Source organism: Fomitopsis serialis (genome assembly GCF_022376445.1).
Source record: "Fomitopsis serialis strain Sig1Antser10 chromosome Unknown B0H18scaffold_55, whole genome shotgun sequence".
Lineage (NCBI taxonomy): Eukaryota > Fungi > Basidiomycota > Agaricomycetes > Polyporales > Fomitopsidaceae > Fomitopsis > Fomitopsis serialis.
Genome location: NW_025955015.1, coordinates 110,656 through 131,319, shown reverse-complemented (window position 1 = coordinate 131,319; position 20,664 = coordinate 110,656). Strand labels below are relative to the sequence as shown.

Here is a 20,664-nt window from a genome sequence, read left to right as displayed (position 1 = left end):
CGGTGGATGTGACGCTGATCACCGACAGCTGTTGCGATGGGGCGGAGTACAGGTGCAATGCAATGCACCAATGCTAGCAATACAACGTGTGGCACTAGTCCCAAGAGCAGTCCGACTCCGTCAACAACAGCACACACAAGACCGAACAGGAAGAAGTGTGCCTACCGGCAATCCCTTCCTCCAGCTACTCATCTTCGTCCCCCCTGTCCTCATCTGTATAGAGGAAGGACCTCAGATAGTCACCCGGCCTCCGCCTCCACCCGGCTCCCAGAACATGTCGTACGCCGCATCAACAGGAATTGCGATGTAGTCTCTCTTCTCAGGGCCTTCCATTGCAGACGGATTGGCTATCTGAGGACGAAAGCCGACAGACTCTGTGTAGCCAGTCTCGGGATCCTCGTAGAGGAAGCGCAGTTCCTGCAGGGACTCCGAGCGTAGGTGTTTGTCGAAGAAATCCTCGGAGAATGTTGCTAGGTCGTCGAGGAAGTACTCTGGAGACTCCACGGCGATTTGTTTGCCTTCACCATGCACAATGAGCAGCTGCGGCGCATATGCGTGACAGAGAGGTGGCACTCACTGGACTGGTTATCGGACATATTGAGGCTTGACTCCATGCTGTCGCTCATCTCGACGTCCGAGCATACGGTACCGACATCAGCATAGTCTGATCCACAGTCGCTCGGTTCCACCACGAACAAGGTCGACAACGCAAGTACGCGCAAGCTAGTCTCGCGAATAGTCTTGCTCCACTCGACCTGCCAATCCCACGGTTCAGTCGAAGCAGAGACACAAGAAGGTAACGAATTGCGCACCAGGCACTCTTCAGTCAGCGAGTAAGCGTACAGCGTCGCCCTCATATGGTCCATGATGATCTCTTCCAGGTTCGGGAAGATGTTGAGGATGCCCGAGAGCAGATGCGGGCCGAATTCGGGCATGAACTGGTCATCCACGTTCACCGTGAGCCGCAAACGACGCAGCGGGCACTGGCCGAGCTCGGTCAAGTGCTCCAGCTTGAAGAACGCCGATATCGAGAGGCTCGAGAGGTTGTTCCATCCTGTCGTCTACAGACAGCTATCCGTCACCGGATCAGACAGGACGGTGTGCCACTCACCAGCGCATAGCTCACAAAGTCAGAATGATCTTCGTACAGCGGATTGCTCCCGCCGCACGTCAGACACAGCTGATTGACTACGCTCGAAGCCCCAGCGTCGCGCAGGCCGCCTCCGAACACGGCCAACCACGGCTCGCTCGACACGACGCTCTCCCTAAAGTCCAGGGCACGCACGCACACCGGATGCAGCAAGAACGCGCGCGAGAGCTGCACGTCCTCCGAGCGGACCGTGATCCGCCGCACTTGCAGGTTGCGCGCAGGCACTATGGGCATGTCGTCCGTCAGAGGCGATGGCATATTCGTGTCCGAGTTCGTGCAGACGCGGACGAGACCAAGCTCTTTGAAGAGACGCCGTTCGTCCCGTAAGAACGCCATCAGCGTGTACGACAACGGAAGGAGCAGGCCGGTCGCGGAGGCGTCGAGGATGAAGGTGCGTAAGTTCGGGGTGGTCTGGTGGGCGACAAGTTGGCTGAGGCAACAGTCGAATTCGAATATTAAGCGGAGATACACTTCCGCGTTCTCTTCGCGGACGGGAGACGCGTCGAATGCTGGCCCCAAGGACAAAGAGACATCGGCCGAGGAGGATCGAGGCGCGAAGAGCGTGATACGGAAGATGTGCGTCGGGTGACCTCTGTTTTCACCGAGCGTCTGCAACAGTAAGGTGAGTTTGTTCGTGAGCCGAAGCAAGCCCCGCACTGTTCCGCATGTCGCGTCCAGCGGAAAGTGAATGGCATTGTAAGCCATCGGGGCGCACCGTTGAAGCGGTCTGCACGTGGAAGCGACGGAGAAGATGTCTTTGCTATGCAGGTCCCCGACGTGCATTACCCTGCGCAGGATGTCCATGGGCAAGTACGGGAATGGTGACGGGTTGGGCGGAGGTGGGGCCGCAGCCGGAGCAGGAGTGGAGGTGGAAGCGGCGGCGGAGGCTGCACGCCTATCTGTGTTAACATTTGTCCAAACAGCCGAGCCTGCATCCTGTATGAACCAGGGAATGAGAGTGATCGTTCAGACGAACAAAGCAAGGCACAGGGCGATATAGAGCAGCCTGAGTGGCACTGCGGGCAGCGATGAAAGAGGTGGGGGAACAACAATGGCCAGGGGGGCTGATCCCAGCGTACTCAGACTTTCATACATGGGGGACACGGCGCATCGCCTTGTCCCATGAGCTACTGGTAGTCAGTAGGGTTAGAGCGCTTATACACAACACCTACCCAGTCAGGCGCACAAGGCTCGTGAGAGCAACAGATTGCTTGTAGAACAATGATGTTATAGGCCATGGATATCTCCTCCCATTTGGTGGACCTTGTCTCTCAGGCAGAGGCAACCTTGAGGTCTGTACTGATGTCATTGAGTAACGATTACTTGTAGGCCCTGGGAACAGCGGCAACATTCATGCTACATAGGTATAATTGCAATGCGAAATGGTATGCGTGGAGAGTCAGCAGGTTAGCACCGGACGCTAGGACAACTAATAAAAGGCACACAGATAGGATGTAATACAATTTGCGATCGCCCTTCGCTTCACGCAGAACCTGGACAAGAGGAAGTGGACGGAAGACAGAAGCAGCCTGTCATGGCGACATGTCATTGCCGTTCGTGCTCGGTTCGTCCTCCGCGTCTAGGTCGTTCGCAGATGGGACTGCCGCGGACGTAGCCGCTCCGATGGCTTGACCTGTCCGCTGCTGCGGCGTTATGTCCCTACAACAAGTCGCGTCAGCACATCGACACAGCACACAGCACAGCCAAGCAGAGAATATGTGGTTGTGCGAACAAAGCAGAGTACGCACCACTTGATCTGGAACCTCGTTACCCGCGGCTTCGAGTTGATATCCCTCACAAGCCGGTCAAAACGGATGGGCTCCGGAAGTGCCTCCTTCATCTCCTCGTTGTCGTATTCCGTATTTTGGTAGTAGCCCACACGGACGAATTCCTGGTCTTTGTATGAACCGGTGAGAATGAGCGCGGCCACTCCGAGGACGTCCTCAGGTGGGATTTTTGATGGGTTGGGGGCGGAGCCTTCGAAATCAAACGCGTTGACTCCTACTGGTACCGGACCCACCAAACAGTCGTCGAGTTCCTGGTCAAGTTCCTCGTCCCCCGGCGAAGAGACGTAGATGAGCCGCCATTCGAGATCTGTGAACACCGGTCAGATCGCGAACGTTCGGTCCCTCCAGGAGGGTGCCTGGTGCACCGAGGAGACTGTACCTTCTGGAAGGGGTGCAATGCATTCGAATGTAACGCGAAAGTGGTATGGGTCCGAAAACCTTGCGGGGTTGTTGAGGAACTCTACATTCTAGATGCATACATGAGCAGCATCGCCACAGCAGCAATGAGTTACGCACCCTTATCGTCACGATAGACATGGTAGTCGAGTCGACACAGAGTGATCGAGTGGCAGGTGTTACAGGATAGGAGAGAAGTGACGGATGACCGTGAAGGACAAACTGAAGTTGAAGTATGGTCCTGAGACTGAGACGGCGGTCGCACTCGCGCCAAACGCGTAGCGTCACAAACGCGTAACGCGTCACCCATCGTGACTGACGCGTGTCGTGCGCGCTTGTAAGTGCCGACAGCGCTTGTCCCCATGCAATTTCTCTTTCGCGATGAACAAGTGACCTACGTAGAGCAAAGCCACCGGCCCGCCCTAGAGAGAAAGAACACAGAAAGGGCGAGTGCACCGCAGGTTGATAGATTCCGCAGTGTGGCCACAGCTACAAGCACATTTCATTCTAGACTTCTCGTAAGATCCACGCGTACACACAGCTACTGGTACCCTTCATACTACACGAAGCCCATGATACAGAGGAAACATGGATACAATACGCGATCGCGACCACTCAGAGCTCTGCAATGGGGAGCTGTTAGTGGGTGCCACCACCAAGAACATAAACATGATACGCACTCTGCATAGCAGCAATGTCGGAGCTCTGAACGTAGTCTTCGAACTCGGCGACCTTCTCCTGGAGGTCATCGAGGGAAACCAGTTCATCCTCTGTTGCAACTCATCAGCGAGTATCCGCGGACTCGTAACGAGTAGACGTACCAACGACGATGGTGATCTGCAGCTTCTTGATACCGTAACCGATCGGGACAAGCTTGCTCGCACCCCAGACAAGACCCTCCCATTGGATGGAGCGCACGGCCTCTTCAAGCTTTGCCATGTCGGTTTCATCATCCCATGGCTTCACCTCGAAAGTAACGACGGACTGCGAGTAAAGTTGAGTCGGTCAATGCTCTGATACCGGAGCCTGGGGCAGAGTAGAGAGGATGCAGACCTTGGCAACCGTCTTGGGCTTCGCGGCCTTCTTCACGTTGTACGCGGCGATACGCTCAGCCTTAATGCGCTCCGCTTCCGCATCCTCCTCGTCATCAGAGCCAAAGAGGTCGACCTCATCGTCATCCTCAGTAGCCTCCTCCTTGACGGGGGCAGCGCTACCGAAGAACGCCTCGCCTGCCTTGCTGGAGCCGGAGAACGATGCGAACTCGGCGGTGTAGGACTTGATATGGTTGTACCAGCGCGCGACGGCGGGGTATGCAGACGCGTCGGGGGCGGAGGTGACCGCCTTGTAGACGTGCACGTCGGCCTGCGAGGGCGTGTAGCTGTGAAGGGTATTCGTCAGTCAATGAGTACAAAACCAACTGATGCAAATGGGTGTTAGAGGATCAGAAAGCCAGGTAGATAGTTGTCGGCATGCTTGAGCAGCGGTGTCTAGTCGCTTCTTGGAAACACGGACCATAGCGTAGGATTCATCACTTCGCGCGCGCCCATCGCTGGAACGCACTGAGAAAGGACAGGAAACTCACCCCTCAACGTAAGACCTGGTCGCCAGGTGGGAGTTGAGCTTTGCAAGGTCGACAGACATCGTACAGCGAGAGCGAGGGAGGAAATAAGAGGAGGAGGGATGGGTTGGGATCGATGGAAGGCTTCAAGCACGTTCAGCAAGTCGAGAAAATTAGCAGTGACTTCAGGGCCGGCCCCAGTCGACTTCGCGTGGCGAAGACGCCGGAGGACCTCGATCTTTCCCGGCCAGCCGGCACTGTGGCTGCTGGCATTCACCCCGCCCTCCACGCTCGACCTGAATAGCTGTGGGCTCTCCTGTTCGTCGCGGCACCTCCGGTGGAATAGGCACAGGTGTTGGTGAAAAATGGCGTACGTGCAAAGGCTAGGTTACCTGGGCTCGAGGTGAGTGTTAGAGCGGCTTTCGGGTGTATAGTGCCTCAATGCGCGGATGCAGAGTGTCGATCCAAGCAGCATGTCACTCTCAGAGTCGACTGACTGCGCCAGTCATACTACATGTAAGTTTATCATAAACACGGAAACGTATTTCTGACGTCCGACAGCGTACAAGACCGCTTCCCTCGCTGCGGCCGAGTGGACTGTCCCGTAACGCGCGGAGTTACTGGTGGTCCTCCTCTCCAAAAGCTCCTCAAGAGCCGGTAGTTGCTGAGGAGACCCTTCCTGAACAACCCGCCACTCCAGAAGAACCGCTGCTGGACACGGCAGCTCCCGCAGAAGGCACGAGCACCGCAGGGGATGTTCCACAAACGACATCGAGCTGGCCAATGTCCCGGCGGAAGTCTCATAGATGCTGCCGCTGCTGCTGCATCAATACCTCCACCCCCTCTGAACTATGGTGACCTCGCGTCGCTCGGACTGATTACATGGACGCCCGCAGGCCTTTCCCGCTGGGGTATGGAGGCCCTGCAAGTCTCGACGGGCATACCGTGGCTCTGGACGATTGTGAGCGCAACGCTCATCACGCGTGTCATCCTCTTCCCCTTCACCGTGCGGTCCATGCGCTCGACCGCCGCCTTGGCACCACACGCGGAGGAGATCAACAAGCTCCGGCTGAAGATGCAGCTCGCGCAGGAGACCAAGGACATGCTCCTCTTGCAACAGGTCGTCCTCAAACAGCGGAGCATCTACGAGAAGGCAGGCGTGAGCATGGGGTCGATGGCCCTGCTCCCCGTCGTACAGCTGCCAATTACACTAGGGTTGTTCTTCGGTGTCAAGGGGCTGTGTGACTTTCCCCTTGAGCAGCTGAAGTACACCGGTTTGTCATATTTGCCTGACTTGACGGTTGCGGATCCTACTGGTACCTTGCCCATCGCTGCCACTGTGCTCATCAACCTTCAACTCACTGTAAGATCGAAGATACCTGTCTGGAGAGCGCGTGTGCTGACCGTTCGTTCCACATAGTTGGGTGCTCGTGAGATGATGTCGTCTCCCCAGACGGCACACCTAGTCAATCTCTTCCGTGTTCTATCTCTCGTCAGTGTACCGCTTTGCTGGCATCTCCCTTCGGTGCGTATTCCATCTGTGCCTCGGTGCGTCGTGCTCATTGCCCTCTAGGGTACCATGGTGTACATCATCACGAGTATTATCGGTCTCATGGCACAAAGTCTCGTCCTGCGGTCGACCGCCATTAGGAGATTGCTGGGCATCCCCATTGTGCAGCAGCAGCACCAAACAAAACCGGCAACAATGATGGAGTCTGTCGACTTTTTGAAGCATTGGTGGCAGGACAAAAAGAAGGAGCAGGAGGCTATCATCAGGGCAAGGAATCATAGGCGGTAATGAAAACGGACTCCGTTGTGGTAGACTTACTGTACACTTGGGCTAATTGATTGCTTCACACCCTGCTCAGAAACAAGCGGTACAATGTGTGTACCACCGCTCGCTCACTCACTCTACCCGAGGTCCTCTTATGTTGCGAGCCAAAACCGGAAGCGCAAATTGCGGCTTGGCAAGATCTGCCATGGATCTTCTTGAATCTGCGATCCCTCCTGACATGACACGTGACTGTCTTCCGTTCAATCCCAGTTCTTAACGGAAGCGCCTGGGGCCTGGGCCTTGACGTGCGTCTTGCGCCAGAAGCTTTGCACTGTACGTACATAAGGAGCGCGTCGCGTAAGATGGCAAGAATCCCGGAGTATCACCCCCTTAAAACCATCCCAGAGGCGCGTATGTATCGTGGAGGCCCACCTGTAGGACACCTCTGCTCATAGGTTGCGTCCGTACTACCTATGCTCACGCGTCGGAGGGCTTTCTCCTCCTCAGCCGTTGACGACGGTTATCAGCCACTCGAAGAAGCCAACACACATCGCTACAGGCGCGTGCACAGCATTTTGTTCGAAAACTGGGCTGACTGCGAAGTAAACAACAGCGGGCACCGAGCGGGTTCATTCTTTTCCGAGGATGTCGATGAAATAGGTGTGTATGCATCTTGCTCGCACACAGGCTGCAGGTCCCTTGAACGCTCTGTTCGCAGTGGAACTGCGCGCCAGGCAGCGAACGTTTGATGGGGCGTATGCGCGGACAGCTCTGGTGAACTTCGGGTATGCCCTCACCATCTTGCGTCTGTTCGACAAACGATTCGCTCGAAGTACGTGTTCTACGACCTATTCCCTAGCCTCCTGTTGACGATGTACCCGACAGTCGGCCTCGTATACACTGTCCTTGGGGTTGCGTTGGCGGTCATCTCGTTCTTCCGTCACCGACACGCGCGACACGACTTCGCCGACGTCCACAGGAAGGAAACTTGGGACCACGCGATACTACTGTTGGGCAAACAGGAAAGCGGAACTTCGGGCGGCCTTTCATCACTGCTGGGTGGATGGTCATTGCAGTGACGATAGTCGTCGCTGCAGTCGAGATCAGTTTGCTTGTCCTTGTTTTCGATGTTCAGATAGCTGGCACCAGGATATGACCTCTGTCGCCTCGGATTACGCCTCTTGGGAGGACAACTCAGCAGCTCGGAACGTTGAGACGTATAGAAGCGCCCATAGAACCTTCAAGCTTACGAGTACGTTCCGACGAACTGCGGAAGACGCAACACGGCTCCAGCAGCGTCAGAGGTGAGGCGCTGAAGGCCCGAGAATTCGTGACCGGTGATGAGAGTTCGTTGTTCAAGATCCCGTGTTGACGTCCATCACCAGGTTGTTACCCGTTGACTCGTCTGCTCATGGATTGGCAGGACCTGTCGCACGCGTTCGATCAGACCACCACCGCGCTACCAAGGGTTTCCAAAGTCTCCACAATGTGTTTAATCCCGTGCTCTTGATGCAGCTGCCATCTCACTCACTGTGCGTTCGCCTCAGGCACAGCTGCCATTCAGCTCATCCTCAGTGTCCAAAGCGGTGGGTTGTCAGTCTCTTTGCGCCGCCGTCTTTTACAAGGTGTATGGAGAAGCCTATGGCACCTCGCTTCGAGATCGACTTACTGAGTAGGCAGTCAATTCGGCAATTCGGTGTCTCAACTGACGCAAATATCAATTTCAGGGAATTGTCCCCCCCTTCGTGTATCAATATATCACTCTTCGGCCCCCTTTGCATTTTGACTTGTCGACCTCGGTGTAAGTCATGCTTGGCGACGGCGCTTGTTCAACATCATCTGCTTCCAGGCAGCTCGCGCCCGACATTCATATAGGTACCATGAGCTCTATCGGAGGCGAAAGCTGCACGTCCGCCTTGCGTCCGCCCCCCTTCCCCACTTAACCTCTTCAGCGCTACATAGCACCGTTCCCCGAGACGATCAGAGTAACCAACGCGGGGGCGCGAACCTTGTCATACTCCGGTCTCGAAGTACGTACCTCCTTCATCGGGGGCGGGTGTCACGCTCATCCACAGACAATCCCACCAGCGATGGCACCTCCGACTTCCGCAAGAATTGGAGTGATCGGCGCGGGTGCTGCAGGCCTGATCACCGCACATACGTTGCTCCAAGACGGGTTTCAGAACGTCGAAGTCTTGACACGAGATGAGACTCCGGGTGGGGTTTGGGCCGCGAGCCGCATCTATCCAGGTTTGTCTATCAATAAGTGAGTGTCGCATTCCGCCACGACCCTTGTTTATATTGATTGGTCGTTTACATATCGTCAGCGTGCATGGGGAATTTAGGTTCTCTCCTCTACCGATGCCTCCACCTGCGAATTTCACTGTCACCGGTGGCCGGCTATCTGGCGATGACATGCGAATGTACATGGAGACGTTCGCTGCCAAGTTTCTCCCGGGGAAGATTCGATACCGAACTGAAATACTCAGCATACGTCCGTCGCAGGACGGTGCATACAGTTGGACTGTCACCGCCAGGCGTCTGAGTTCTGGCAACATCGAGAGCATTGCGTATGACAAAATCGTGTTATGTACTGGGGTAATGAGTGATCCTATTACATGCTTATGTGATACTTACATGGAATAGGGCTGCAGCGCGCCGAAGATACCAGAGCAACTGACATCCGAAAAGGCAAAGTTAGCAGGCTTCACTGGTCCTACATTGCACTCGTCCCAGTTCCGCCAGAAGCTCGATGCCGTCCTCAAAGCCGGCAAGAATAGCGGAGTTGTCGTTGTCGGAGGCGGGAAGTCAGCGCAAGAGTGGGCACTGCACCGTCTGTACGGCCATCGCACCTCGTTCTGATGTCACTATTACAGTGTTGCGGCATACCTTGCAAAATATAGCATCCGTGTCTCCATGGTTTTCACCACAACAGATGCCGTGTTAGCAACTCCTATCCCATATCCGGCGATGATCCGGAAAAGCAGGTACGGCTGCTTCCAATGTCACCTATCCCACGCGCAACTTACTTAGTCTCACTTTCGATATCCAGACTCTTGTCGGTGCTGTCTCCCCACGTGGAGCTGAGAACTGGCTTAGAGTAAGATCTTTCTCTTCCGCGAAGTGCATCTCAGGCTGATTGACTCTGCAATGACAGACGCTTCCTCCATACTACTTGGCTTGGTGCCCACATTGTACATGCCATGTGGGCTTTCTTGACTTGTGTCTCGGTAAGGACCGAATGCCCTCGCTAGATCGGATCCTGATGACTGAACCAAACCATGCTATGTAGTTTTGGGTACTCTCCGTTCCACCCAATTCGCCCTTGCGGAACGCACCGGGCCTCTTTTGGACGGTTAGCACTAATGACGAGGGGACTAGCAGAAAAGACGACTTCCACACACTGGTGAAAGACGGGAAGATTGAACTGGTTGCGCCCGCCCGCGCCGCCGGCTACGGGGCCGACGGCCAGTCCGTTCTTTTGGAGGATGGGAGGACTCTGCCAGCAAGTGCTATCATCCTAGCTACAGGATTCACATCGTCCTGGAATGGTATATTCGACGGTATGCGCCCTGCTTCGTTGACTACGGACTCCCGTTTACTGCCCGCCTCAGATGCCACCATTAGCGTCCTCCGTCTTGGCCGAAGCACAGCTAGTCTAGCCTCGCATGAGGGACATTGGAAATATGCCACCTTGGCGAGATCACCGTCCAGCACTAGCAGTCATGATCAACGAGGCCCCTCGCTCTACAGAGGAATCGTCCCAGCAAAGAACATCACTCGCAGAAATCTCGCAGTCAATGGTGCTATCGTGAGTTTCTTCGTACCATCGATGCGCACCGTGCTCTGCAGACTGATCTACATAGTTCACGACAAACAATGGGTACATTGACGAGGTCACGGCGCACTGGATCTCCTCGTACTTTCTCGAGGACAGTTTTCTCAGTCTGCCGTCGTCCCCGGAGGATGCGATGGCGTGGACTGATAGGAACGCAGCCTGGCTTCGCACACGCTATCCGGACTCTCTGTCGTACGCCAACGAAAGCTACAGTGGCGACGTAGCATTCTGGAGGTATGCGCAAAGCAGCTGTCAGTATGCGAGCGAGGCTTTGACGGTTCTGTCATATAGCTGGCCTCAGCTGGCCGACGGGTTGCTCGCGGATATGCAGCTACGAACGATGAGGAGCGGGGGAACGTCTTCACGTGGCCTTTTAAAGTCATCGACCTCGACGAAATTAAGCATCTCCGCGAAGAGCGTGCTGCGCTCAGAACTGGCAGCTCGTCGTCGTCGTCTTCGAAAGTCTCCAGTGCGAATAAAGATCAATGAGTCTGCAAAACACTTGTCTTTCAATACAGTCACGTACTATGCACAAATGAATAGCTGGATAGGATCCTCAGCATGCAACGTGTCATTCATTTCGCTCTCTTGAGTTCGGAGCTTGACGCTTGCGACTTCTGCGCTGCACACAGTGACGCCTGCGGTCTGCTCACAATTATACTACGACTATATAGCTCCACTCAGTTCACAGGTCTCTTCGGGGCTGGATCTATGCCTCGATCTGCTTGGTAGTGAGTTCCTTATGTCCCACTTCGTGTATATGACCTGAACATGGCTTTTGAAAGAAACGCTGCTGGCGCACCTTAGGTCGTACTACGACTCGGGTTCTCAATGATGACATGGCAGGCTGGGGTGACGAGCTTGTTATCAAGGTGAATACATAATATAGCTGGCGTGATCATGGTGCGTGTTCGCTGGTCACCACAGTGCATGTTGCTTACGATCATCCTGGTACTCCACGAGTCGCCTGAAGAAAGGGCGGCGATTGCTCGCAGCATACCAGCCCTTGGTCCATGCTCCCGCATTGCGTGAGCCACAGCTTGCTCCAGAGCTCGGAAATCGAACACTGATTAATTCAAATAGAATATCAACGTCACAAAGGGTTTGACGACGTTCTCCCCAAACTGGATGCTCAGCGCTCAGTCACGATGTCTATGGTATGACCCTGTACCTCAGCTCGTAACTTCACTGACTAGCCCCGCGAGAAGACGGTACGTGTAGTGCTCAGCTGTGACACTAGAAGTCTGTACTTAATCCTGCAGGAACTGCGTGCTGAGCACTAGTAGTCGGCACTTTGGTGCCTCATGTCAGCTAGTCCGAGTCCTTGCATGCTCACTGGCACTGCCAGTGCGTGTCCTCAACCGGCTTGCTTCTGAACGTTCTCTGCGGGAACTCTCAGGGGCGCAACGTAACAACAATGCCCTTTGCTCGAGTGCGGCTCACTGCTGCAACCATTGGCACGTCAAGGGGAGCGCTCAGTGGTACGCGAGTATGTGTTCATTCGATCTTCGTCACCCGGACGTTCAGAGAGTTCAGTTATTGATAGCAATCTTCAAGTTCAGTCGCCTTCCACCCACAGATGTTATGCAGTGTGATCATGACGCTGATGACAGACGGCGTTCCGTTCCTTGAGTCACGGTAGGTTCAACCCTACTATGTACACCCCGCATCGAATTCGTCCATCTCGCAGGTGAGGAACGTGCTGGGACGTGACGCTACTTTCGTAGCGGGTGCACTTTATCAAGTTTGTGCTGATTCAAAGTAGTCTTCTCAGCCTGCAATGGAGCTGAGCGGGCCCACCGTATCCCGATCTCTGCCATGTAGTCCAGACTAGTAGTCTCCGCTCACACTAGCACTGGGGTGTCTAGACTTTGGTCTGGATCATCGATGTTTCGAATGATCGCCAAGCTTAGTCATGCAAGGCCCGATAACAACTCCGCGGCGTCGATTGATTCTGTCCATGCCTTACAGAGACTGCGACCAAACTGGTGCGTCGTGTCTTCCTACTACGCAGTGTTCAGACGCATTCGTTATAGCAGCTCATTCTGATTCCTCGCTTTCAAGCGGCTCTTGATGTGACAGATTGAACACATCCATGACTCGGTAACGAAACTCATGTTGTGGATGAATTTCTGCCGAGGGGACCCCGGACCGAAGCAGCAGCACCTGACGATTTCACTCCTGTTTTCGGAGGAAGTTCAGCGGCGTGGTGGAACGCCGTCCAGTGAGCTGCGAGAAGAATGTCTGGGGCACCGCAAAGCTGACGTCAAATGTACAGGTCAAGACACGCTTGCCTGCACGCATCGTCCACGAGCCCTCAACATCCCCAAGGTCTCGGCCCATTTCCTTGTCGGTTGCCTTCAAAGCCTATCGCCCACTTTCGCCGTTCGGCACACCTCGTCACGAGCCTCGTTTGCTTCTACACACCCCGCATAAATATACCGTGGAGTCATGATTCCAGTTATTCACGACCCCCTTCCCCTTCCCTACGCTCCTCGGTTTCCCTGTACACTATGGATACCCCCGCATCGGAGAAAACGCATGTCGACTTCATGCCGGCTGATGTAGAGGCGAAGACACAGAGGCTTTCTGTGAATGAGAAAAGCCGCCATCCGCGTCTACATCTTATGCAAGTTCGGCCGTCGACACGCCTCTTGAAGACGATGACTACCCCGACGGCGGCCTGCGTGCATGGCTCGTCGTCTTCGGATGTGTGTTGTTCTCCGCAAACACACTAGGCTGGGCGTATGTCCCTGATCCGTAAACCTGATATAGGATCTACATTGATTTCTCACTTTCTACCACTTGCGGTGTTGGTGGGACGGCGTTGGGCGGACAGGCTCGTGAGCATTACGGACACACGTCCTTGATACTCCGCGTCGTTCTCCTCTTTGGTACTTATACGATGGCAGGCATGGGGCGTTGTACAGACATATTACCAGGAACACATTTTCCCCGACACATCCGATACGATTCTGTCCACGCTGGGTAGTGTGTCGGGCATGGTGAGTGTTGTGTTTTTCTAACATCTTATGTATGAGTCGCCGAGAAATTATGCAGGTCATGACGCTGGCTAGTTTCGTCACCGGCAAGATTGGAGATCGTTTGTAAGCGTTCTTACTTGGTATATGTTCATTCGTGCTCACACGAGGTTCCAGCGGATTCAAGGTAAATGGTATTTCATACTTATATGGTCCGGTTACACACACTAAAGCAGTCCAGCCCCTTCTCGCGCTGGGAGCTATATTCTGGCTAGCAGGCATGCTTGGCTCAGCATTTTGCACCGAACTGTGGCAGTTTTTCATAACGCAAGTATGTATACTGGTGGAACTGTTGTCTCCATGTTCTCACCAACTTTGCACAGGGCCTACTCCAAGGAATTGCGAATGCCCTGATATTCCCGCTTGTCGTACGTTGCCACTATCCATGGCTACAGTGTCAGGCAGTTGAAGGATTCCCGTCAGGTGTCACTACCGGCACAGTGGTTCCTCAAGTACAGAGCCTTCGCAATCGGAGTGGTGGTTGCTGGATGCTCCTTCGGTGCGATCATGCTGTCTCCCTATACTCATGACTGTTATATTGACGTTGACGTTCCAGGCGGTGCTATGGCGACTCTCATCATGTACAAGATGTTCGCCGCGCTCGGCCTGAAGAAGACTTTTGCGATCTACGCCGCTATGAACGCCGCATGCTTTATTGTAGCGCTCATCCTCATCGAGGAGAGAAGGCCAGCCTCGAAGCGTCAGAAGATCGTATGGATCGATATCACGTTCTTCAAAGACCCTGTATTCTGGAGCCTTGGTCTCTGCATTCTCTTCACGGTGTTGTCAGTGTCTCTCTCCGGTGCTCGAAGCTACATGGCTGACGGTGGATCAACAGTGGTTACTTGACACCCATCTTCCTCCTTCCCACCTATGTCATAGATGTGATGCCGGGAACAAGCGACTTTGTTCGTATCCCACATTGCCATGCTCGTCTCAATGGCTCAACTGACCGCTCTGTTAGTTCTCCGTGCTGCCTCTCATGCTCCTCAACTTCGGCGCCGCCGCAGGCCGGACATCCGTGGGGTTCATCGCCGACCGCATCGGGCCCGTCAACGCCATGCTCATCTCCGTCGGCATCTCCGGGCTCGCGCAGCTCCTGATCTGGAACTTCGTCAGGAGCTACTCCGGCATTGTACGCACTGCCACAGGGTACAGTTTCTTACTCATCCGCGTCCGTCTGACGTCCCGCAGATAGCGTTCGGGATCATATACGGCTTCTTCTGCGGCTGCTTCATATCCCTGACGCCCGCCGTGTGCGCGCAGCTGTACGGCTCGGATCGGCTGGCAGGCCTGTCTGGCATAACGCTCTTCTTCAATCTGCCCGGTACGCCGTTGGTTGCTCTCGTGCTCATGCGCCGCGCTGATCTGCTGGCGCTGCACAGGAAACGCCGCCGGGGCGCCCTTGGGCGGCGCGATCCTGAGCGGCACGGGTGGCAACTGGCACGCGGTTGCCTGCTATTCCGGTGGTATGCAGGTGCTCGGTGTGCTCCTGATGCTCTATGGTGTGTCGCGGTCATCGCCGGTCAAGATGCCACGTCTGCTGATACATGCCCTCCTAGCTCGCTTCAAGAAAGAGCGCAAACTGTTCGCGGTATACTGATCCTCATTTACAGCATGACATAAGACAGGGCTCACGCACAACATCCAGCGTGACACCTGTGACCGGGCTCGGAGTAGCCATACGAGGCAGGTATCGCACTCAACAGGCAGCTGAGCGGCTATTGCTCTTACACTCGTAAACCTATAGGAACTTGTGTTTACGATGGCTGCAAATCTGCTCGCACAGTTTTGTCCGCATTACAATTCCGCAGATACTGTGCGAAAGAACTTTTTAAAACGGCTGATCGAAGCTCCATTAGCTTAGCGCGCCAATGTCACGCAAGCTGGATGGTTGTGCGTGAGCCCTGTCTTACATCGCGACGACTTAATCACGATCACCTAACGCAAAACCCGACGAGGTGCCGATATAGAACCTTCCTCGAAGGATTGACGATTTTTCTCTCCAAGCCCCCGTAGATATAGATAGACGCGTAATGCTTCTCTGTTATCTGTTACGCTCGCAGTCCTCCTATGCCATTCTCTTCCTGCATCGGTTGGACGTGTGATAGGCTTGTCAGCGGCGATGCGAGACTCCAAGCGAAGAGAACCAGATGCAAGCACCAGGTAGAGCATTTCCATTTGGTCTCAATTCCAGACATACGCAACCAGTTAAAAGAAATATTTACACCTACTCTCGCGCGCCAAGCCAAATGCAACCCCGAGCATAAGGAGAACATTGCATACATTGCATACATAGAGGCATGATATGAGTCGTAGCAATACACAGATGATTCGCAAGCAGAGGCAGAGGCAGAGGCACAGAGACAACACAACAACAACAACAGCAGTATCCGTAAACCATAATCAGCATTAGACATTCATAAAAAGTGGCGGTGACGACGACAAGCAACCCGGCCGTCGGATTCAAGCACAGCGCATAAACCAGGACGACCCACCCGTGGACCACTCGGATATGGAGCGAATAGAAGTGTACAGTACATTATTGACGGCCCAGGCGAGGTGCAATTACGCGGGTGTGAGGTAAGGGCGAGTGTTGAGGAGGTCTATGAAGGATGCGTGGGGGGATGTAAGTTAGATGAGCTCGACGGAGCGGAGGTGAGCTTGGAGGATGCCCTCTTCGACTGGATGGAAGGTTAGCCCCTGGGGTGCTAGTGGAGAAGGACGGTGTACAGTACGTACCAATACCGAGAGTAACTGCTGTTGCTTTAGTATCCTGCGTAAACAATGATCAGGCCTCAGACTATGTCGGACACACGATGGATACTCACGATGACGGAGGTCATATGTACACGGAACTGCCGTGGCTGGGCGAATGCCGCTTCGAGATCTCCCTAAAATGCTGCGAGAAGTCTGCAGCATCCCACCGTCAGCACACCCTCCCACCCCCACATAAACGCACCACTCACACTTGCTGACCGTCTCCGCGTCGTTCGGCCTGTCGCCGAAGCTCCTAACGTGGTCCTTCACCTTCACGCCGCGCTTGAGCTTCTGGTCGAGCAGGTCGTACTTGTTCAGGAACAGGATCATCTGCGTGTTCTGGAGGAGCTTGGACGCGCAGACGAGGCGCCAGAGCATGTAGCTGTCCTCGAGCCGGTTCACCTTGCGGTCCTCCGCGAGCCGCTCGTCGAAGCACGAGATGGGCGCGAGGAAGATGATCGCGTCGCAGTCGTCGAAGTACGGGAACCACTTCGCGCGCTGTGGGGAGGGAGGGGCCGCGTGAGCATTGCGGTTCGTGATAGACTTGGGGAAAGACGATCGAGAAGGGAGGGACGCTCACCTGAGTTCGCGACCCGCCGACGTCGTACATGAGCCACTCCGTGCCCGCCGCAGGTCCTGAGGAAGGGAGAGTGAGATCGCGTGTCGTTGCCAGACCGGATTGATCGCTTACCGATCTCGAACTTTATGCCGTACTCCTGAACGCCCATCGTGCGTAACCGTGCGCGGACAATATCGTTGTCCGAGGGCTCGTATTCTCGCGCTGCGATCCGCTCCACGTCGTTCAAGAAGCTGCACATGCTCAGCCCGCATCCCATATTGAACCATGAAGGAAGAAGCCACTCACAAGCCCGGCACGCTCTCGATCACGAACTTGCGCCGCCTCAGCATCTCCTGGACCATCTCGTCCTCCCACACTTCCTGGATATCGTCCTTGCACCCCGCGAGATGTCCATTGCCTCGCGGGTTTTCGCTTCGCGGTTACGCTTGAATATGCCGTCGAAGTTGCCCTCGCTCGCCGAGCGGAGCTTGCTCTTCCACAGCGTGTGCGAGCGGATATACGCCTCCTGGGATGTACGCCCCGTCGGGCTGCGCACAGTCGAGCGCTGCAGCGGGTGCTCAATGTCCTCCGTGCCGGAGACGCCGAGCGTGTCTTCGAGGTCGCGCTGCAGCCCGCGCAGCGGAGTTAGGCGCAGCTTGAGCAGCGCGTGTCGGTCGGTGAAGCGGAGGGGGGCGGTGGACGACATGGATAGGGAGGCGGCGTGGTGAGTGAGGGCTCAGCCTCAGCCTCGGCCTCCTCGTCATCAGAGACATCGGCGTCCCCGGTGGCGGTGCTGGGATGTGAGGAGGTCCTGGACATCTCCTCGGCGAGCATGTCGAGGATAGAGTTTATGTTCCGGACGAGATTGAGTTGGATGACCGGTCCGCCATGAGTTGCGCTCTTCTGCCCACGCGTTGGCGAGTACGTTAGTTGAAAGTCTATGAAAGGGGCGTCAGATAGGTGTATGAGTGTGGCGGGATGTGCTCACTCTTGAGGGTCGTCGACTTGCCTGGAGACAGAAGTCGACAATCACGCGACGCCCGTGCGCACACGAAGATCAACAAGACGCACCGCTCTCGCTCTGGCCGAGCAGAAGGACCTTTACGGTCTGCGATCGCCTTTTTCTCTGTGCGGCCTTGTCCACTCTGAGCTGCTCGTCAATCTTCTCGCTTATCCGCCGGGCCTCGGCCTCGGCGCTGAGGCGTGCGTCGCGCTGGTCGGCTGTCTCATTTGGCGGGGCGCGATCCGCGAGGCGAGCGGGTCGTCAGCATCAAGCGGTGCACCCATGGGTGGGTATGAGGAGGGCAGGTCGAGGAGGGGTGTAATAGTGGTGGCGTGCCGCTGAGGGTTATATAGGCTGCAGCTAGGACATATGGGCGTCGCAGAGCCGCCTGGATCGAGGCTTGGCCGCAAGCGACGTCGATGCAAACAGCGAGTGCCCGTAACGAACTGACTGCCCAACGAACAATTGGTAATTAGCAACGACGATAACTCAAGCTGAGGCCTTAATACTTAGCTTGCATGCCTGCCGTAACGCAGACTAGTCTCAGCTCATTATGGTCACTCGCACGAGCTACAGCGCCGCTGCTTCTTCGAATTCTTCATTAATGACGGCGCATCTCAGAAGACAGAAACAATAACAACGGTGTCCTCGACAGTGGCAGCTGGCAATCTTTGTGTGTGCGTATGACCACATATCCAGTGCGCGCATCCACAACTCAGCCGCAGTTGCAGTTCGCGCTCATGCCACCAGCCACCGCCGCAATCACTCAGGCAGGCCTCAGGCCTCCCTGGTTGCCCTGGTGGGGCGCGTTCGCTGCACCGTGCCTGTGTTCGGCTGAACAGAACTCCCCAGCGTGCAACTCAATCTCATCACCGCCGGCATCCACTGCGGCATGTGCCCTGACACGGCGTCGCGCTGGCACACCGGGTATCCGCGCTCGCAAACGCTCCGACTCTGCAGCTCGGTGAGTCGCAACTCTGATGCAATGCAGACATTCCATATCATGATACGGTCGACAGAGTCAATACTTAGACTACCTGTGCTGGACGGTGGACTGCCACGACGACGTATCATGTCAGTGATGTCAATGCGCATCTGACAGTTCTCGCGGAAACTTCGTCGAAACTTTCCTTTGCAAGTCGGTTTGCCCGGGAACAACGACAACACGATTCAACCACGTCGCCGACTCATCACATCTGCCACCATGAAGCAAGTGGCCATACCGAGGTCAAACCTGTGCAGACCCTCATATTCCCCTGGTTCCGACCAATGGGCTCGAGCCAAGCTCGAGCATTCGAGTACGTGCTGACTCGCAGGTCTGACTAAGACGCGGAAGATCACCGTCACTCAAGGCTCTCCCGAATAGCGCGCAACGAAAACCGGCTTGTTTCCAAGTTCTACCAGATGATCTGTTACCTTGACAGCCTAGCAGCCTCCACGCGTCACATATTCGCGCAAACGTGACGTACAAGTGTCATAGCAGAACTTCGAGGCGCAAGGCGGGCCGATCGCAAGTCTCCCGCTACCGCTAGAGGTAAAAATACCTGTAGAGGCGACACAATAGCAGGCCTAGCGGGTGGTAACGACGCTTACTCTGCCTACTAGCGTCCATGCGTGCTCAATGTCGACGTCTGATGCGATCTAGAGCCTCCGCAAACACTAGCAATTTTAGCAACTTTCGCTAGATCCGCCATGCGGCCACTGTTTTCACCACGGCGTCGGCAGCCTCGAGGCGGGGCGAACACGAGCATGGCCAAACTGCATGAATGATGCGGCCCCGATCCGACGTTCGCATCTGGCATGTGCAACGCGTCGGGGGCTTTTACATCCCCCGTGTAAGTAGAAGCGGTTCCCCGAAGCCCAAGGAGCTGAGTGGGAACCAAATCGCGGAGTCCCCTCTGCACTGATGTCCATCCCACAGGTACCACGGCGACGCCGACCAGCGCACGATCTCTCCGCGCCACAGCACAGACCGTGTCTCCGCTGCACTGGATGTTGCCCCACCCGCAGTCTGCGATGCCGCAGGACGCCCTGAGGTACTGGATATCGAGGTACGGGTCGGCGTAGTCGACCGTCCCGTTGTAGAGAATGCTGTCTTGGTACTGCAAACGCCACCAATGGCCCGTCACGATGTTCCAGAGGAGAAGAAGCGACACGCACTAGTAAGTGGTGGCATCCGGAGTGCCGTTCAACGTCCAATGTTCACGGGCACGTCCCCGAGTTGGCGAAAATTTGCGATTGGCCCGCCCGGAAGGCGAGTTCAGGAAGGCGTTCTGTCAGCGAGCCTGGATGATGCTGACCAGTTCCCGCAAAAAATGATGTCGAATACGAGTTGATGTTGGGATGAGGGGGGTGAACTGTCCTAGAGTGTATCCCCAGCCGAGGTATGGATGCTGCACCGTGTTGGTCGCATTTAGATGGCGCGGAGGTCCGCGCACTGCGTCCACTCAGATCGGATCGAGGGCACGCTCCAGAACCATATGCTTGGAACAGTAAATTGGTAAAGTCCGGGGTGAATATCACAGCGCCACTTTAATGTATCGAACTGCGTGGTGGAGACCCCTCCTCCAGCAGCTCCCCTACACTGTTCGTGATGCCGATCTAGGTAAAACACCATGTAAGCACACAAATACACGCGCAGAGGTACCACGACAATAGAATATCCGAATCATTCGACACCAATGAGGTGCAATCCGAATCGCGTTGTGAGGTATCCGATGCGTAGCTGTCTGTTGACCCGGTAGCAAGGCGTTGCACTGCAGCGAAGTATGGTCGAGCCTTCGTATGACTATTTCGCA

General features: G+C 55.4%; 8 protein-coding genes across 8 annotated transcripts; 4 read left to right on the top strand and 4 right to left on the bottom strand.

Annotated features, from left to right (window-relative positions):
* Positions 1-20: 20 nt before the first annotated feature.
* On the bottom strand, positions 21-2,251 carry B0H18DRAFT_522738 (uncharacterized protein). Its single transcript, XM_048038440.1, has 4 exons — positions 1,112-2,251; positions 813-1,061; positions 578-755; positions 21-518 (listed from the first exon to the last, which is right to left on the bottom strand). The coding sequence occupies exons 1-4, from the start codon at positions 1,952-1,954 to the stop codon at positions 232-234; spliced, it is 1,557 nt and encodes a 518-aa protein (XP_047891233.1). The 5' UTR covers positions 1,955-2,251; the 3' UTR covers positions 21-231.
* A 133-nt stretch (positions 2,252-2,384) lies between these two features.
* B0H18DRAFT_1018557 (anti-silence-domain-containing protein) lies at positions 2,385-3,567 on the bottom strand. The gene is made up of 4 exons (XM_048029383.1): positions 3,454-3,567; positions 3,317-3,404; positions 2,899-3,244; positions 2,385-2,809 (listed from the first exon to the last, which is right to left on the bottom strand). The coding sequence occupies exons 1-4, from the start codon at positions 3,472-3,474 to the stop codon at positions 2,683-2,685; spliced, it is 582 nt and encodes a 193-aa protein (XP_047891232.1). The 5' UTR covers positions 3,475-3,567; the 3' UTR covers positions 2,385-2,682.
* A 200-nt stretch (positions 3,568-3,767) lies between these two features.
* On the bottom strand, positions 3,768-5,029 carry B0H18DRAFT_1018554 (uncharacterized protein). Its single transcript, XM_048029382.1, is given in 6 exon segments — positions 3,768-3,784; positions 3,795-3,956; positions 4,014-4,103; positions 4,155-4,317; positions 4,387-4,711; positions 4,916-5,029. The coding sequence occupies 5 exon segments, from the start codon at positions 4,972-4,974 to the stop codon at positions 3,949-3,951; spliced, it is 645 nt and encodes a 214-aa protein (XP_047891231.1). The 5' UTR covers positions 4,975-5,029; the 3' UTR covers positions 3,768-3,784; positions 3,795-3,948.
* Positions 5,030-5,135: 106 nt separating this feature from the next.
* Positions 5,136-6,762, top strand: B0H18DRAFT_1018551 (60Kd inner membrane protein-domain-containing protein). The gene is made up of 6 exons (XM_048029381.1): positions 5,136-5,294; positions 5,347-5,407; positions 5,453-5,647; positions 5,811-6,254; positions 6,312-6,416; positions 6,465-6,762. Exons 1-6 carry the CDS (start codon positions 5,257-5,259, stop codon positions 6,687-6,689), a joined length of 1,068 nt encoding a protein of 355 aa, XP_047891230.1. The 5' UTR covers positions 5,136-5,256; the 3' UTR covers positions 6,690-6,762.
* A 569-nt stretch (positions 6,763-7,331) lies between these two features.
* Positions 7,332-7,821, top strand: B0H18DRAFT_1085938 (uncharacterized protein; the record flags this gene model as incomplete). Its single annotated transcript, XM_048031973.1, has 3 exons — positions 7,332-7,497; positions 7,551-7,604; positions 7,649-7,821. 3 exons carry the CDS (start codon positions 7,332-7,334, stop codon positions 7,819-7,821), a joined length of 393 nt encoding a protein of 130 aa, XP_047891229.1.
* Positions 7,822-8,755: 934 nt separating this feature from the next.
* On the top strand, positions 8,756-10,992 carry B0H18DRAFT_1085937 (FAD/NAD-P-binding domain-containing protein; the record flags this gene model as incomplete). Its single annotated transcript, XM_048031972.1, has 9 exons — positions 8,756-8,931; positions 8,993-9,263; positions 9,312-9,484; positions 9,542-9,652; positions 9,718-9,765; positions 9,823-9,895; positions 9,958-10,476; positions 10,532-10,754; positions 10,835-10,992. The coding sequence occupies 9 exons, from the start codon at positions 8,756-8,758 to the stop codon at positions 10,990-10,992; spliced, it is 1,752 nt and encodes a 583-aa protein (XP_047891228.1).
* A 2,024-nt stretch (positions 10,993-13,016) lies between these two features.
* On the top strand, positions 13,017-15,422 carry B0H18DRAFT_1095498 (major facilitator superfamily domain-containing protein; the record flags this gene model as incomplete). The annotated part of the gene is made up of 14 exons (XM_048032419.1): positions 13,017-13,067; positions 13,109-13,252; positions 13,416-13,508; positions 13,564-13,610; positions 13,662-13,671; positions 13,726-13,815; positions 13,868-13,912; positions 13,968-14,043; positions 14,101-14,329; positions 14,383-14,452; positions 14,509-14,679; positions 14,739-14,871; positions 14,930-15,049; positions 15,107-15,422. 14 exons carry the CDS (start codon positions 13,017-13,019, stop codon positions 15,145-15,147), a joined length of 1,320 nt encoding a protein of 439 aa, XP_047891227.1. The 3' UTR covers positions 15,148-15,422.
* Positions 15,423-15,727: 305 nt separating this feature from the next.
* B0H18DRAFT_1018514 (guanine nucleotide binding protein, alpha subunit) lies at positions 15,728-19,067 on the bottom strand. The gene is given in 13 exon segments (XM_048029380.1): positions 15,728-16,228; positions 16,287-16,320; positions 16,399-16,457; positions 16,514-16,802; positions 16,885-16,940; positions 16,996-17,114; positions 17,170-17,239; positions 17,263-17,518; positions 17,635-17,801; positions 17,852-17,872; positions 17,935-18,088; positions 18,791-18,871; positions 18,886-19,067. 12 exon segments carry the CDS (start codon positions 18,869-18,871, stop codon positions 16,179-16,181), a joined length of 1,356 nt encoding a protein of 451 aa, XP_047891226.1. The 5' UTR covers positions 18,886-19,067; the 3' UTR covers positions 15,728-16,178.
* Positions 19,068-20,664: the final 1,597 nt, after the last annotated feature.